At 59.4% G+C, this 16,154-nt stretch overlaps 1 protein-coding gene across 4 annotated transcripts in view; it reads right to left on the bottom strand.

The window, feature by feature from the left end:
* NDRG4 (NDRG family member 4) overlaps window positions 1-14,448 on the bottom strand; it is a 40,102-nt gene extending 25,654 nt beyond the window's left edge. For 2 of the 4 annotated variants that reach the window (XM_070061973.1, XM_070061974.1), the window contains exon 1: window positions 14,208-14,448. Coding sequence is in view for 1 of the 4 variants with exons in the window: in XM_051846841.2 (XP_051702801.2) it covers window positions 13,317-13,353 (37 nt within the window). In the remaining 3 variants the exon portion in view is untranslated. Of the gene's footprint in view, window positions 1-13,316; window positions 13,472-13,873; window positions 14,017-14,207 lie in introns of those variants that run through there. The other 2 variants (XM_070061977.1, XM_051846841.2) reach the window with 2 other exon arrangements.
* Window positions 14,449-16,154: the final 1,706 nt, after the last annotated feature.

Here is a 16,154-nt window from a genome sequence, read left to right as displayed (position 1 = left end):
CCGTGACATCCACACCCTCTCTCACTTCGCCGAGGCCATATGCGTATCATCCAGCTGTTCCACCTGGGCAGGGCAGGCGCAAAGCCTGGAGCTGTGCACCCTGGGTCCCACCTCAGCCCTGGCCCGGGTGCCAGGACCAGCGTGCTTCCGGCTGGAGTGCTCGTCACCAAACTTCTCCCTGCAGAAGGACTTGCTGTCAGCACCATCGGTGTGTGACGTCACCACCCTGGGATCATTCTGGGAAAGCAGGAACCCTCATCACCAAACCCTTTCTGTCCAGCGCTCAGCGCTCTTTGTAGCTCTGTCTGCAAACAGGCTTACAGATTCTAAGACGGGAAATAACTCGTGTAAAGTCTTCCGAAAACTTCTGCACGTTCAGATCCAGTGCCTCCGACCCCGGCTGGGAGTTGCGGGTGCCCGTGCTCTCTCACGCCATGTGGCGCTGCCTCACTCCGCCGCCGTCTCCAGGATTCCCTCCCAGGCTGCTGACGTCCACTCTGCAAATTCTGCTGTTCATGGGACAGCAGCAACAGCAGCCAGGATGCGCCCTGGTCGCAGCGCTGAAGAGCTCTTCCGAGGCACGGAACCGACGGGCGAGCTCTGTTTCTCCACCCAGCGAGGTTCCAGGTGCAGAACAGACACAGTAAACCGCTGGTCCCTGGCCCAAGAGCAAGGGCAGACAGAGCTGGCAGCCAGTTACACAGTCTGTCTGGGCGGCTTCCACCTGGAGCCGTGACAGGGCCTCTTGGGGCAGTCGGCCGATGGTCCCCACATCTGCTCTCTCCTTCTTCCTTAGTAAGAGATCCCGGTTTTAGCTGGGCAACTGGACAATGAGAATGAAGCCCAGTTATGACTCCATAAATGTGGGCAAGTGTCGCTCCCCCTCTTCGTGGAGGAACGACACAGGACCCTGCGCTGTTCTTTGGTCTGCTCGGCCCTCCCCGGGTTTGCTGCTGGTTCTTCCCGGGTTGGCTACCGACCCTTCCACCTCCTTCAGATAGATGTTCCTCTTAGATGTTCCTGGTGCATGTTGTCTCTCTCCTCCTTTATAGTCCTCTTCCGCCAATCCCAACTCTGCTACCCACATGCCGAGTACGCTGCTCTCCTCCAATCAGGAGCAGGTCCTGCTGTTTATTGGTTGAACTGGAGGCAGCTTGTAGAAGCTGTTTCCTCCTCTCCCAGCGCCATATTGTGGGAGAGCAGATGCATAGAATAAGTCTTAATTCCAGTAACAGTCTAGTCCGAGTTGCTCCCAGTTGCTCCCCACAGGCAAGTAAAAAATATTAAAAGTTTTATATGACCACACGTTATCCTTCCAGTGAAAAATAAGTGGAAGCCTGTGGCTCGGGGCTGGTGATCTTGAGAGGAGGTACGGCATTCTTTGACTTCCTCCTGGCTGCTGGCTCTAATACAAATGTGAAGGCAGGGGCCGGCGCTGTGGCATAGTAGGTTAAGCCCCCGCCTGTGGTGCCGGCATCCCATATGGGCGCTGGTTCGAGTCCTGGCTGCTCCACTTCCGATCCAGCTCTCTGCTATGGCCTGGGAAAGCTGTGGAAGATGGCCCAAGTCCTTGGGCCCCTGCACCCATGTGGGAGACCTGGAAGAAGCTCCTGGCTCCTGATTGGCACGGTTGTGGCAGATGGTGCCAACTGGGGAGTGAACCAATGGATGGAAGAGCTCTCTCTCTCTCTCTACCTCTCCCTCTCTGTGTAACTCTTTCAAATAAATCTTTTAAAAATAAACGTGATAGCAGGAGCCTGAATAGTTATTCTTGGCCCGGAGGCAGGATACTGACGATGGCAGAGCAGCAACGCAGAAGGAATCCAGGTAACTGAGAACAGCAAAAACCGGGATGTGGGACAGTCCATTTCCAGGTCACAGTTACGAAACAGGAAATTCATTTTCATCCTGTTTAACTGACGATGAGTATGATCAGGGGTCTTCTGTCGGATGCAGTCGGAGTTACGCGAAGCTCGGTGCGCTTCTCCTGGAGACCAACACGTGTGAGTCAAGGAGAAGGGAAAGCAGGGGCTTCTCCCAGGGAAAGGGGGGGAGCGCTGAGTACGTTGGCCGCAGGCCAGCATAATGTAAACACCGTGCAGCCCCTCGGGTGGCTTCACCTAGACAGCCCCTGGCCCCCACCTCCCGAGCCCACGGCATCGGCATCAACACCAGCTGCTGTGACCCACATTGAAAAGCCAAGAGCACAGATTGGCACTCTTTCGTCACAAATTCTCAGGTTTCTTTAGTGCAGGTGTCTCGTTCAGCTCAGCTGTGTCTCTCTGCCCAATCGGGCAAGTTTCCCAGAAACGAAGCTGCACACGTCCCGGATTGTGGTGTGAGATTCAGAGAGGTGAGCCAAGGCGAGGCTCCTCCTCCCGCCAGGGCACTGCCGCCCGATCCCCCGCGGAGCAGGAGCCAGAAGAGCAGCCTTCTCATGGGGCCCTGCTCCCACGGAGGGCCCCCGACCCCCAAATGCCTCGTCACCGGCGCTCTGATCAACGCCCGGCAGCTCCTGCAGCTTTCCTGCCCGAAACACCAGCACCTGCATCGGTGCTCCACCCACCCATGTCCCGCCTTCTGCCAGCACCTTGGTTTCTCTGTATGAAACCTCCATTCTCAGTCCACGGGGTCCGGCAGGGATGAGCATGCCCTAGTGTAAGTCATTCATTCATTCATTCATTCATCATCAGAAGTTGCCTGGGCACCTACTGTAGCTGGAGCACCCTTAATCCAAAAACTCGAAATGCTGAGAACTTGAGCGTCCTCCAGAATCCGGCATCTCTCGAGTGCTCACACGGGCTCGAAAGTTTCAGGTTTTGGACTGGGGTTGCCCAGCAGGTAAAGCCTACGCCAACAGTGTAAGATCAGAAAAACTCAGGAATCTGGAATACTTTCGGATAAGGGACACTCGGACACCAGGGATAAAACAATGACCGATAAACACACACATGCGGTCTGCTGGGCGCGGGGCAAAAGCGGACAGATCCTAGAGAACACGGGGTGTCTCGGGTCCTGGGTGCCACGGAGGGGGCGATGTCGCCGTGTCCCATGGGGCGGGGGCTGCAGGCCGTGATCTGAGGCACAGATCACAGGCTGTGGGAGGAGAGGGCGACCCAGCACAGACTCCGAGTCGGGGCGGAGCCCTGGAGATCCTGGCAAGGACACTCGGGGCAGGGGGAATGGCAAGCATGGAGGAGGCCACGAGGAAGGCGTCAACGGAAGCCAGGGCGGCTGGAGCCGAGGGAGCGCGGGGGAGGGCGGACAGGTAGGGGCCGGAGGGTGGGGGTTTAGCCTCCAAGGCTGAAGGAAAAACAGTGGTTGGCGGGCTCTGGGCAGAGCGGAGACGTGGCTGATGCTTTGTGGTCAAGGACCCCTCCTTTGTAGAGAACAGACCTGGGGCGGGCAGGGACATGAACTGTCACTGTAAGAATCCCGCACAGGGGTTGATGGCTGAGGCCTCCAGTGTCTGGCAGTGGCGATGGGGACGTGGGGTGCCCTCAGGGTCTGGGTGTGACAATGGGGAAGTGGGGTGCCCTCAGAGTCTGGGTGTGTCCCGAAGGCAGTGCTAACCGCACCCGTGATGTGGCAGGGGTGGGGGATGGGAGGCGTCAGAGTCAAGGGTGTTGGAGCCACTGGAGGGAGAGGGTTTCCACAGGCGAGCTGGGGAAGACCTGGGAAGGGAAAAACCTAGGGGGAGATGATTCTATTTCTTTAAAAGATTTATTTCTTTATTTAAAAGGCAGAGTTAGACAGAGACAGAGACAGAGAGAGACTGAGAGATCTTCCATCTGCTGGTTCACTCCCCAAATGGATGCAACAGCCAAAGCTAGGCCAGGTGAGAGCCAGGAGCCTGGAACTCCATCCAGGTCTCCCACGTGGGTGCAGGGGCCAAGCACTCAGGCCATCTTCCACTGCTTTCCCAGGTGCATTAGCAGGGAGCTGGATTGGAAGAGCAGCAACCGGGACTCAAATCAGTGCTCATATGGGATGCCAGCCCCATTCTATTCTATTCTAAAGGCAGAGAGACAGAGAGTGAGAGAGCTCCCATCTGCTGGTTCACTCCCCCAAATGCCCACAACAGCTGGGGCTGCGCCAGGCTGAAGCCGGGACTGCAGACTCAACCCAGGCCTCAACCCCAGTCCTGAGCCACCACCTGCTGCCTCCCAGTGCGCATCGGCAGGAAGCGGGATCCGAGGCCGAGCTGGGACTGAAACCCGGCAGTGCAGTAAGGGATGCGGGCACTCCAAGTGGTCGTGCCACACGCCTGCCCCGGGGGTTGGGGCTGGGACCCAATCCCGCGGGTGGCTAAGAAGGTGTGACCGTCAGTCCCTTAGGAGGTTGGGGCTTCAACCACACCACCATAGAGGCCAGGAGACTCGGGGAGGTAAGCTACGGACTGATGAGAGCACGGGTGTCCCAGGACTGAGGCCCAGGGAAAGGTTGGGGGGGGGGGGGACAGCAGCGAAGCAGAGCAAGCAGCCAGTGAGGGAGGAGACAACCAGACGTGCGGAGCGAGGCTCAGGCTCAGGCGTGGCTCCCCGAGGGGCACCAGGCCTCTGCTGGAATCCGAGGGGAGAGCAGCCCTCTGCTGGGGCTATGAGGAGGCTGCTCTATGAGCCCGCAGCCATCTCGCCGGTGCGAGGAAGGGCCTGACCTAGGACTCACTGACCCTAGAGGACCAAACCGCTGGGCAGAGACCACACACCTGCCGAGTCCACCTCGCTGGCCACAGACCCCGGACGTTCCCACGTTCTACAAGTCTGTGTGTGGTCTCTGCCGCTCACGGCCAGCGACCTGACTTGTAAGCTCTGGAATCCAGACCCTGAGACACCCCGAATTCCTGCGTGACCCAGAGGGACTGGGGTAAGGCCCACTGTTCCCCAACATCAGCCACACCTCTCTGTCAACCACACACAGGCGGCCAGGCCCAACGGCCTGAGAGAGGCCTTCCCCACCGCACTCCAGCGGCAATGCCAGGGTGCAGGGCAGGCAGTCCAGGGCTGCTCCAGCACAGGCGCCCTCAAGAAGGCCCCTTGGCCGGGATGGTGAGCAGCAGCCCCCGCCCACCACTCTCCTCTCCCCCATCCCAGCAGGCTGCGTACACAGTGACCCTGCAAGGCCGGCAAGGCCCTGGGAGCAGCAGGCTCAGCTCACTCCCTTTATGGGGAGGGGAAGGGCTCTCCCAACCCCTGCCTTCGCTGCCCCAAGCCCCCAGCTCCAGATCCCCTCGGAACATCTCTACACCTCATACACCAAGCATACACTATTGTTGAAAACCCCACCCACAAGTCTGCTCACCAGCCCCGTCAGGAAACAGGTCGGGGTGCCCAGAGTATGATTACTGGGGTTGCAAACCTTGGACTTGACCATGGGACCTAACACACACACACATGCCCCCTGCGGGGAAGATACCCCAGACACATACTTCCGTCTCTTCCAAAAAAGTTGGGGTCCCCATCCTCCATCTCACCGGCCTAGGAAGGGGTGCAGCAACGGGCACACAGCACCTGTCCTGCCACACCCTGCCCAACACAGGACTGAAATTGTACCTACAGGTGTTTGCTATGGGACGCAAGACGCGTGGTCACTCGGGCCAGGCACACATTTCATGCATGGCTTAGACGTCCTGGAGGATTAGGAAAGGAGGGGCAGGAGCAGGCCCGAGGCAGCCAGGCGTGCGTGAGGCTGGCTGCAGGTGCACACCCGACTCAGGCTTGTGTGCGGCTCCCTGTGTACCAGCGGTGTCCCACCCGTTCCCTGCTGACACCAGGACCGCAGGGCAGGGGCGGGGCGGAGAGCCCAGGCTCAGCCTAGTCGCATGGCCGGGCCAACCGCAACCAGGTTTGCAGACCCCAGCCCCGTGGTCTGTCCACCACACAGCGGTGGCCTGGCAGAGGCCGAGGCTCGAGTGTGCTCTGTGCACACCCCTCGTGTGGACTTCCTGTGGCCACCACCACACACGCATTTGTCCTCTTGGCGGGCTGCAGTTCCGAACAAGGGACCCATGTCGCTGGGCCAGTCGAGGGGCTGGCAGGGCTGTGCCCCCTGTGACGTTCCAGGGGCAGAATCTGTTCTCCCGCTTGGTGTGGCACCCAGAGCCTCGTGCCTGGCATTCCTTGGCTCGTGTCCCTTCCTCCCTCTTCAAGGCCATGAGCACAGCTTCCTGCTTCATGCATCGCCTCCCTTTCTGTGGTTGAATATCCTCCGCCACCCTCTTCCAAGGATCCCTGTGGTTGCAGTTCGGGTGCTCCTGGGGAAGCCAGACGACTCTCCCCACCTGAAGACCCTTAACTTAATTCCACCTGCAAAGTCCCTTGTGCCATACAAAGCGACAGACACAGGTTCCAGGGTTGAGGATCTGTGTCTGGGGGACTTTGTCCAGCCCAGCACATCCCCAGCAGGACAGGGACAAACTAAGGCACAGGCTGGCCCTGGAGGCTGAGGCTAGGACCTAGAACCCCAGTGTGCTGCAGTCCCACCTCTGCCCAGGTGCTCACGTGGCCAGCAGGGAGCTCCTCCCGTTAGACTGGTCGAGAGCCAGCTGCAGCGTCCACCCGAGCACCTGCCCCTGCGCCAGCTCTGTTGTCTGTACACCAGACCTGGGCTTCAAAGTCACAGCTCCCGTAAGACTGCGCTCCCCTGTGCACCGGTTACCTTCCGGCCAACACAGAGCTTGAACTTCATGTAGTGCACATTTGCTGAGAGAAATGAGAAAACCAGAGAGAGGAAAATGGAGACAGCTAGGGGGTCTTCAAAAACCACGCACGGATGTGAATGTTAGGTGCTTCTTGGTGCCAGTGCCCTTTGTCAGCCAGGACTGCTTTTGTAATTTCTACAGAGCAATAAAACCGCTGTTAAAGTACTGGCGTCATCTTCACATTCTTTTCTCAATGCTCATCTATAAATTGAAGGTCTTTTTTATTTTATTTTATTTTTTTATTTTTTTTTTATTTTTTTTTTTTTTGACAGGCAGAGTGGACAGTGAGAGAGAGAGAGACAGAGAGAAAGGTCTTCCTTTTTGCCGTTGGTTCACCCTCCAATGGCCGCCGCGGCCGGCGCGCTGCGGCCGGCGCACCGCGCTGATCCGATGGCAGGAGCCAGGAGCCAGGTGCTTCTCCTGGTCTCCCATGGGGTGCAGGGCCCAAGCACCTGGGCCATCCTCCACTGCACTCCCTGGCCACAGCAGAGGGCTGGCCTGGAAGAGGGGCAACCGGGACAGAATCCGGAGCCCCGACCGGGACTAGAACCCGGTGTGCCGGCGCCGCTAGGCGGAGGATTAGCCTAGTGAGCCGCGGCGCCGGCTGAAGGTCTTTTTTAAAGTTTCATTTACTTAGTAGAAACACAGAGTGACACAGGCAGAATGGGCCAGAGCGAGGGGAGAGGTCGGTCTTCCATCTGCCGGTCCACCCCCCCCCCCCCCATGCCTGTAACCTTTGCGGTGGGGTCAGGCCAAAGCCAGGAGCTCCATCAGGGTCTCCCTAGACAGTGGCAGGGCACACTGAAAGGAAGCTGGTTCAGAAGCAGAGGTGGCCCCGGATTCCAGGCTCTGACATAGGATGCACGTGTCCAGGCAGCAGCCTGACTCACTTCACCACTTCACTGGCCCCTACATTTTTTTTTATGATTTATTTATTTATTTTAAAGCCAGAGTTACAGAGAGGAGAGACAGAGAGACCTTCTATCCACTAGTTCACTTCCCAAACGGCTGCAACAGCTGGGGCTGGGCCAGGCCGAGGCCAGAAGCCAGGAGCTTCATCCGGATCTCCCACATGAGAGCAGGAGCCCGAGGACTGGGGTCATCGTCTACTGCTTTGCCAGGCATATCAGCAGGGAGCTGGATCGGAAGTGCAGCAGCTGGGACTTGAACCAGTGCCCAACTGGGATGCTGCGCTGCAGGTGGTAGCATTACCCACTGCGTCACAGCGCCACCCCCACCCCATCCCCAGCAAAGAATTTAAAGAGTAAACAACACTGTGTTGCACCACCTCTTAGACACTGGAGCCAGGTATCTTGGCTCCAACTCCAGCCGATCACGTATCACGTTACGTAAGCCGTGCCTCAGTTTCCTTACCTGCAAGAGGAGGAAGGAACACACCTGTCTCTCTAGAGAGACAACGAGGTACCGTGTGGGAAGCCAGGACTGTGCCCAGCACACGGCAAACGCCACAGAAGCACGAGTTGTCACCACCGTGATTGTAAGGGGACATCTGTTCAGGTGGATAAACACTGGCAGCACTGGCTCCCCCGGCATCTGTCCGGTGTGCATGCACCCCTCTACTGTCGGGAACTTGGGTTAGCCCCAGTTTTTTTTTTTTTTTCTATAAGCAATGGTGGGATGAACATCCTTGAACAAACACTGCTGTACACCTCATTCATTGTTCCTAAAAATTCAGCCCTGACTCACAGGGTGCACACGTTTCTAAGCTTCTGGTACATCATTGCCAGCCTGCTCTTCCCAGGAGCTGTACCAGGGGCTGACGTTTGGCCTAGAGGTTGAGCCACAGGTCTCCTCTCAGTGTGCCCGGCTCTGGCTCCTGAGTCCAGCTTCCTGCCACTGCAGATGGTGGGAGGCAGTGGGCGATGGCTCAAGTAACTGGAGTCCCTGCTAGCCATGTGGGAGACCTGGACGGAGCACCCAGCTTCCAGCCTGGGGCCAGTGGAGGTATCTGGGGAGTAAACCGGCGGATGGGAACGCTCACTCACTGTCGTGCTCACCCCCTCTCAAATTGAAAAATAAGGAGTCGGGCCAGCGCACCCTCCTTTGCCCAGCAGAACGTCCCCATCTCCCCACCCCAGCCTCCCTGTGCCCCAGGCATGTCCCCTCCCCTCATCTGCGTGTCCCCACACCTACATCCCAGCACCCCAGTGAAGCGGCTGCCGCCTGTGAAACCTGAGTTGACACACCTGCCGGCAATCACACTGCTTAAGTCTGCTCTACAAAACCGGGCCAGACTATGGCCTCCACGCAACGGAAGGAAACCGAACCTTCTGCTTTTTAATCACACATCAAGTGTATTTTTAAAAATCCCAAGCAGACTCCCAAGAGGCCGGTCCCGAGCTCGAGCCTGCCCCTCGGGGGCTGCCCCGACTCCAAGCCAGCTTGGAAACGCGACTTCTGACACACGGCACAGAAACAATCGCCTTCCTGTCTGTAAACAGACTAACGTCCCACTGTCCCACTGAAAAATAAACATTCCCAGCGACCATCCAAGGCACCGGGAACGCGCCCTCTGGAAACTGCACAGCGCTCGTGTGCAGGCGTGACCGTGCACTGGCTGCTTCACACGTGTGGGCGTGGGCTTCCTCACAACGCTAATGAGCTGGGACCCTTACCCCCAATTTACTGATGAGACTGAGGCTCAGAGAAGTTAAGAATTGGCCCTGGGGGGTGAGAAGCAGCCAGGAAACCCGGAAATTCACGTCCTGGGACTCCCACAGCCCTGCCTTCCCTGTCCCCGTGAGAGTCTGGGAGCTGCCAGCCTCCGTGGCCTCGGTTACCAGCGCAGTCTCCTTCCCTCTAGAACAGACACGCAGGGCCTGGGCATGACATGACGGCTGCCAGGCGTCCTTTCAGTCCCACACAGGACGGGACCGGTGTCAAGGCCGTGGCTGTCCGGCCAGAAAGGGGGATGGGAACCTGCGAGCTACATTGGGGGTCCCAGAGACACGTCCCAGACAGGCCTGGGTTGTAGGGAGACTCAGCGAAGAAGGAACCGGCACGCCCTGGGGGAGGAGACGCCAGGACCTTGGGCGGCCAGGCTCAGCATGTGCCTCTGCCATGCACTCCCACACGGCATCTCTGAAGATCTTGTTTCCCAGACGAGGAGAGACAAGCGGGGAGCAGCCGTGAGCCTGGCCCAAGGCCAGGCAGTCGGACTGCCACGGGCGACTCCCTGCTCAGGACTTGGGTTTGAATCCAGCGCCACCTCTTCCTAGCGGTATGAGTGGGAGCAACTGACTGAGCTCCTTGGTAAAATAGGCACGATAGGGACTGGCGCTGTGGCGCAGCCAGGTTAAGCCACCACCTGCAGCACCAGCACCCCCAGAGTGCCTTTCAAGTCCCGGCTGCTCTGCTTCTGCTCCAGCTCCCTGCTAACGCACATGGGAAGGCAGCGGAAAATGGCCCAAGTGTTTGGGTCCCTGCACCCAAGTGGGAGACCTGGATGAAGTTCCCGGCTCCTGGCTTCAGCCTGCCCTAGCGCCAACTGTTGTTAGGGAGTGAACCACTGGATGGATGGAAGCTCCTTCCCTCTGTGTGTGTCTTCTGTTCTGTCACTCTGCCTTTTAACTAAACAAAATAAATCTTTTATAAATGGGCATAATAGGGCTCGGCGTTGTGGTGTAGCAGGTTAAGCCACCACCACCTGTGATGCCAGCATTCCATATGAGCACTGGTTCAAGTCCTGGCTGCTCCACTTTTGATACAGTTCACTGCTAATGTGCCTGGGAAAGCAGTGGAACATGGCCCAAGTGTTTGGAGCCCTGGCACTCATGTGGGAAACCTGGAGGAAGCTCCTGGCTTCAGTCTGGCCCAGCCCTGGCTGTTGCAGCCATTTGGGGAGTGAACCAGCAGATGGAAGACCCCTCTCTCCCTCCCTCCCTCCCTCCCTCCCTCTGTGTGTGTGTGTGTGTGTGTGTGTGCATATGTAACTCTACCTTTCAAATTAATACATCCTTTTTTTTTAATGGTCTTAATAAACAGGAGATTGTGAAAACCAGAGAGAACCAGACAAATCAGAGTTTTTAAAAGCTGCTTCAGTTAAACAATTCTGTAAGGCTGACGTGCAGGCAGGGAGTCCCAGGTCCTCTACAAAATTATCCTGAAAGGGCTGGCAATGTAGTGTAGTGGATTAAGCCACTGCCTGCAATGCCAGCATCTCATATGGGCACTAGTTCGAGTCCCCGCTGTTCCACTTTTTTAAAGATTTTTACTTATTTATTTGACAGGTAGAGTTACAGACAGTGAGAGAGACAGAGGGAAAGGTCTTTCCGTTGGTTCACCCCCCAAATGGCTGCCACAGCCAGAGCTGCGCCAATCTGAAGCCAGGAGCCAGGTGCTTCTCCCAGGTCTCCCATGCGGGTGCAGGGCCCAAGTGGATGGCTTGGCTTGAGTGGATGGCTCCTGGCAAAGCTGTGCTTGGCCCTGCCGGTCCCACCCAGGGTGCGGGACCTGGGCCATCCTCCACTGCCCTCCCGGGCCACAGCAGAGAGCTGGACTGGAAGAGGAGCAACCGGGACAAAATCCGGCACCCCAACCGGGACTAGAACCCGGGGTGCCAGTGCTGTAGGCAGAGGATTAACAAAGTGAGCCACGGCGCCAGCCCCACCTGCTCCACTTTCAATCTAGCTCCCTGCTAATGCACCTGGGAAGACAGCAGAAGATGGCCCAAGTCCTTTAGCCCATTACACCACAATACCAGCCCCCAAATAAATAATTTTTTTTTTAAAAAAGTTATCCTGGAGACACTGCTGATGACAGGCTATGCCAGCCTGGGCTCAGTCAACAGTTATTAAGCACTTGCTGTATGCCACTACAATCAATCAACAGCCACCCTGTGACCTGCTTACCTTCCCCAGTGGGTCAAATTCTCACAGCTGCATGTGAGCAAGGTTAAGGGGCTGGGGGCAGATCCAGTATCCCCGGTGGCTCCTCAGCCAGGACACATGGAGTTCTCCATTTTGGGGGCAGCCAAGACTGCGCAATCAGAGGGGAAATAAAGCCAGAGAGGCCTGTTCCCAGCAGGTGCGTGGCCTGTGCTATCTCAGCAAACCGCACACCACCTCTTAGAAGGCGGTGAGAACGCCACCTTTAAGAGCAGAAGACTGAGGCCAGAGAGGCGAGCTAACCTTGGCGAGTGAGTGGTGGGAACTGAAATCCAAGACTGGGAGATGGAGAGGCAGACAGGAGGGCTGCAGAGATGGTCGAACAGCCACAGAGGGGGTGCGCTGAGGCCCGGGGTTAGAGGTCAGAGGGAGCCTGGGACCGACAGTGACAGGCAGGGTCCTGTTTCCGCCTGGCCAGCCGCTTAGCAAGTCTGGTGGAGCAGGTGAGCCCATCTGACAAGGGAGGAGAGGTGCTGCACCCAGGGCCCTGAAGCTCGGGTCCCCCACGTGCCCACCGTGAGCATTTCTCCTCTAGGTCTTGTGGAAGCAGGGAGGGGAGGCGGAAAGGACCCAGAAGTTCCGTCTCCATGGGGCTTCACAGCCTGCCCCGGGCAGGGGTTAAGTCCAGCACCTGGGCCGTTCTCCGGGGCAGGTGGGCTGGGCCTGCCCTAGCCAGAGAGCTCGCCAAGGCAAAGTTGATGAGGGATGACAGATGCTGGCTGTGGCTAAGCGGGCTCTGAGCCCACACTTCCCAGGCCCTGCCTGCCCTGGGAATGCACAGCCTAGAGCCTGCCCCTTGCCCTGCCCCCACTATCTCCAGCTCCACATCCCTCCCAGCTCAAGCCTCTCGCTCACACCAGGGCAGCCGCCTGGACGCCTCAAGTCTATGACCCCACCCCTGTGTCACACACAGAGTCCCTCTTCAAGGCCACCCCTGCTCTCACCCGCCGGCTCCCCCCCCCCCCCCCCCCGCCCTAGCTCAGGCTCCAACCTCTTCTCCAGTGCCCTGACTGCTCCCTGCCCCTCCCTGCCTGCAACCCGGCTCTAGTGCTGTAAGGTCCTCCAGGGCAGAAACCGCACTTCCAGGTGCCAGACACATTTACTGAAAGCCACATGCGTTCCTGCAGCACATGGACGGGGAACTCCCGAGTGTCCCCCTCCCCCCTCCCAGTCACCCCTCCCCGGGGGCGCACACGGAAGCCGGGGTGTTACTGTCCAGCCCCCCCGCCCAGTTCAGGGCGGCCAGTCCCAATCGCTTCACCCGGCACAGCCCAACGCTCCTGTGGGTCTCCAGCATAGCATCTGGTCACTTCCCCAGAGGGCCCCCCAAGACACCAGGATCCCAGGCCACTTGGCCTCTATAACGGTCAAGAAACTTCTCCCCCTACAGAAAGGACCGTCACAGGGAGCAGACACGAGACGCCCGCGGCACGGGTGCTGCCCGGAGTCCAGGGCGCTCCTTTCTTGGGGAGTGAGCCGCCCCGATTGGAGGGCAGGGGATCCGAGCTCCTTTCCCTGAGCCGGGCAGGGACCCCAGAGGCCGTCTCGCTCACTCTCAGCAGAGCCGGGCGGGCTCCGCCCAGGAGCAGGTAGAGCACAAGCTGGGAATTAGTTGGCATCCGCACCCCTCGGGCTCGCACCCGAGCGCCCCAACCCCCGGGTACCGCGGTCGGAGCCCGCTCCGACCCGGAAAGCGGCGACGGCGATACCTGTAAGCAGTTCCAGCCGGTGCCCCAGCACCCTCATCGCGGCGCGGCACGGCCCGGGCTGTGGCGTCGGGGAGCGCGCAAGGCGAGCGCCGAGCGGCAGCAGCGGCGGCAGCAGCAGCAGCAGGAGCGCTCTCGCCGCCCCCCACGCCGCGCTCCCCCGCCAAACCCGTGCGAAAAAATCCACCAATTGCACGGCCGCGCACCCCCAAAAGGCGCCCGCCGCCACCTGGTCCGGACGAACTCCGGGAGGCGGGGAGAGCGCGCGGGGAGGGGGCCGGCGACACCGCGGGAGGGGCCCTGCGCCCGCCTGGTGAACAAAGAGGCCCCGCCGCCCCCGGCCGTCGCGGGGCGCGGTTGGTGGCGCAGGGGGTTCCCGTGCCCCGCGGGGAAGGCAAGGAGGGAGCGCCGGGGCTGGGTGGGGACGAGGGGGCTGTCCTCGCTTAGCAGAAAGGCGGCTCGGCCGGGAAGGTGCGGCGCTCCTTCGGGGTCGTGCGCGGAGCCTGGGGCTGCGCGCGCCACAACCAGGGAGCGGCGACCTGGGGGCGCCGCAGACTCACCGAGGTGATGCGGGAGACACAGACGCGCAGGCGGGGAGCCGGGCCACGGCACCGCCGCCGCCAACGCGCGGTGCAGGCGCCTGCAGCCGGGAGCCCCTGCGCCGCTGCCGGGAGCGGAGGCCGGGGCTGGGGGCGGCGCGCCGCGGGGGCGGGCCCACGTGGGTGTGGGGGGGGGCGTGGGCACTCAGTCGCGCGGGGCCAGGCCTGGCTGCTGCGCCTAGGATCGCACTAGGTGCCCACTGCGCTCCTGCCGCGGCGGGAGCTGAGCCAGGCGCCACGACCCGCAGATCCGGCGGAGACCCCTTGCGGGTCCGCACCCCCTTCCACGTCTCACCTCTGCGGGTCCCGGCCTCTCGGAGCGCAGGCCTGTTGTCAGCGACGTCGGGTTCCCGGGGGAGGGGCGGCCCCTGCCTGGGGCTTTTTTTAGACTCCCGAAGGCCTGGAAGACCGGGCAGAGCCTGGTGTTCCGGGGCTCTCTGGGGCGTCGTCCGGTTTGCGGAGCCCAGGGTTTCCTTGGGAGAACGCGTGCGGGAGTGGATGGCTCCTAGCAAAGCTGTGCTTGGCCCTGCCGGTCCCGCCCGGGGTGCGGCGAGGTACCCTCTCCCCCGCGTTCGTCCCGCGGAGTCCCGGGTTTTCCTCCGCCCGACGCAGCGGCTCCCACCTGCTGCCCCTCCCCCACCCCTAAAAGGGAGGGCCTTGGCCTTGGACCGAGGCCCACACGCCGGGGAGCGAGGGAATCTGATGCCCTGAAAGCGTTTGTTTGGGCAAGACACGCGTCCTGCAGACCCAGGTTCCCTTCGGGCTCCAGCACGTCCTGGACGCCACGCTTTTGGGTGCAGGAGGCGTGCGCAGGGCCAAGTCATCTTGGGGGTCCAGGGGCGCTGCCCCTGCCTTCAGGGGGCCTCTGTGCAGGCTGGTTTGCGGTGAGGTCCTGGCTTCCCCTCAGCTCCAGGTGGCCGGGAACCAACCCACGCACCGGCTGGGGACGGGCTTCGGTGGCCCCAGATGGAGCGCACGTTCCTGCTCCTGGCGCAGCACGGAAACCAGGGAGGCACAGCCAGCTGGGATTTCTCGCTTTGGGGAAATCTCTGCTCCTCAGTTTCCTCCTTTGCTAAGGGGGTGGAGGGGTCCCTGGTGACAGGCTGAGCTTCTGTGTGGTTCTGTACCTGGAGCTCGCCAGCCAGTCAGCCGGCTAAGCGCGTGGGCAAGGTCTGGTGTCGGGCACATCACCTCCCCGAGTGTCCAGGACATACTCTGAAACTGAGAGGCGCTCACCTGAGAGGCTTCTTGTAAGGATTAAATGATGCGAGGTCAAGAGGATGCTTAGTATTGTGCAGACACATGGTTTAAGTGTTCAATACGTGATCACTATTATTATCAACAATGAAATTGTCATTATTGCATTAGGGACTCTTTCCGGCTTTCCTGAGTTCCAGTAATTTCAGACTTAGTCATCGGGCAATACAAGTTGTTGCTGGTCTAGTAACATAATTAACGAGGCCTGGCTTGTTCTGGATTCCATGGAGGGATGAGGCCCCAAGAGGGGGTACAAGTCGCCTACCAAGGGTTTTGACACTGTGACCTGTTTGAGAATGGGACTTTTTCCTTAAAATTTTATTTGAGAGGTAGAGTTACAGACAGCAAGAGGGAGAGACAGAGAAAGGTCTTCCAGTGGCTGGTTCACTTTCCAAATGGCCACAACAGCTGGAGCTAAGTGGATCTGAAGCCAGGAGTCAGGACCCTCCTCCAGATCTCCCACACCGGTGCAGGGGCCCAAGGACTTGGGCCAGCTTCTACTGCTTTCCCAGGCCATAGCAGAGAGCTGGATGGGAAGTGGAGCAGCCAGGAGACGAACTGGCGCCCATATGGGATGCCCATGCCACAGAAGGAGACTTAGCCCACTACGCCACAGCGCGGCCCCTGAGAATGGCATTTGCAATGACCTTGAGCAGACAACGTGCTTAGCTCAAATAATTTGTGAACTCCAAATGTGTGCTCAGGCTGCAGATTAGAGCCCCTAAAAGTGTTGGCTTAATAACGAAGAAACATGAGTGTAGGAGCCCCTAGAGCTGTTGCCTCCACCCCTGGTGCTGGGGGAGGAGGTGGGGTAGGGGGCCCTGGCTCCTCGTGGGGGAGGCAAAAAGGAGTCCGTGGCAGTCCCAACCTCAGTCCCTTCTGCCAGAGGGCTCTCTTCTTTTTTATTTTTATTTTTTTAAGATTTGTTTATTTGAAAGGAAAAGTTAGAGAGATCTTCCATCTCCTAGTTCACTCCACAGATGGC

Source organism: Oryctolagus cuniculus, chromosome 18 (genome assembly GCF_964237555.1).
Source record: "Oryctolagus cuniculus chromosome 18, mOryCun1.1, whole genome shotgun sequence".
Classification (NCBI taxonomy): Eukaryota; Metazoa; Chordata; class Mammalia; order Lagomorpha; family Leporidae; genus Oryctolagus; species Oryctolagus cuniculus.
This window is presented reverse-complemented; position numbering and strand designations above follow the sequence as displayed.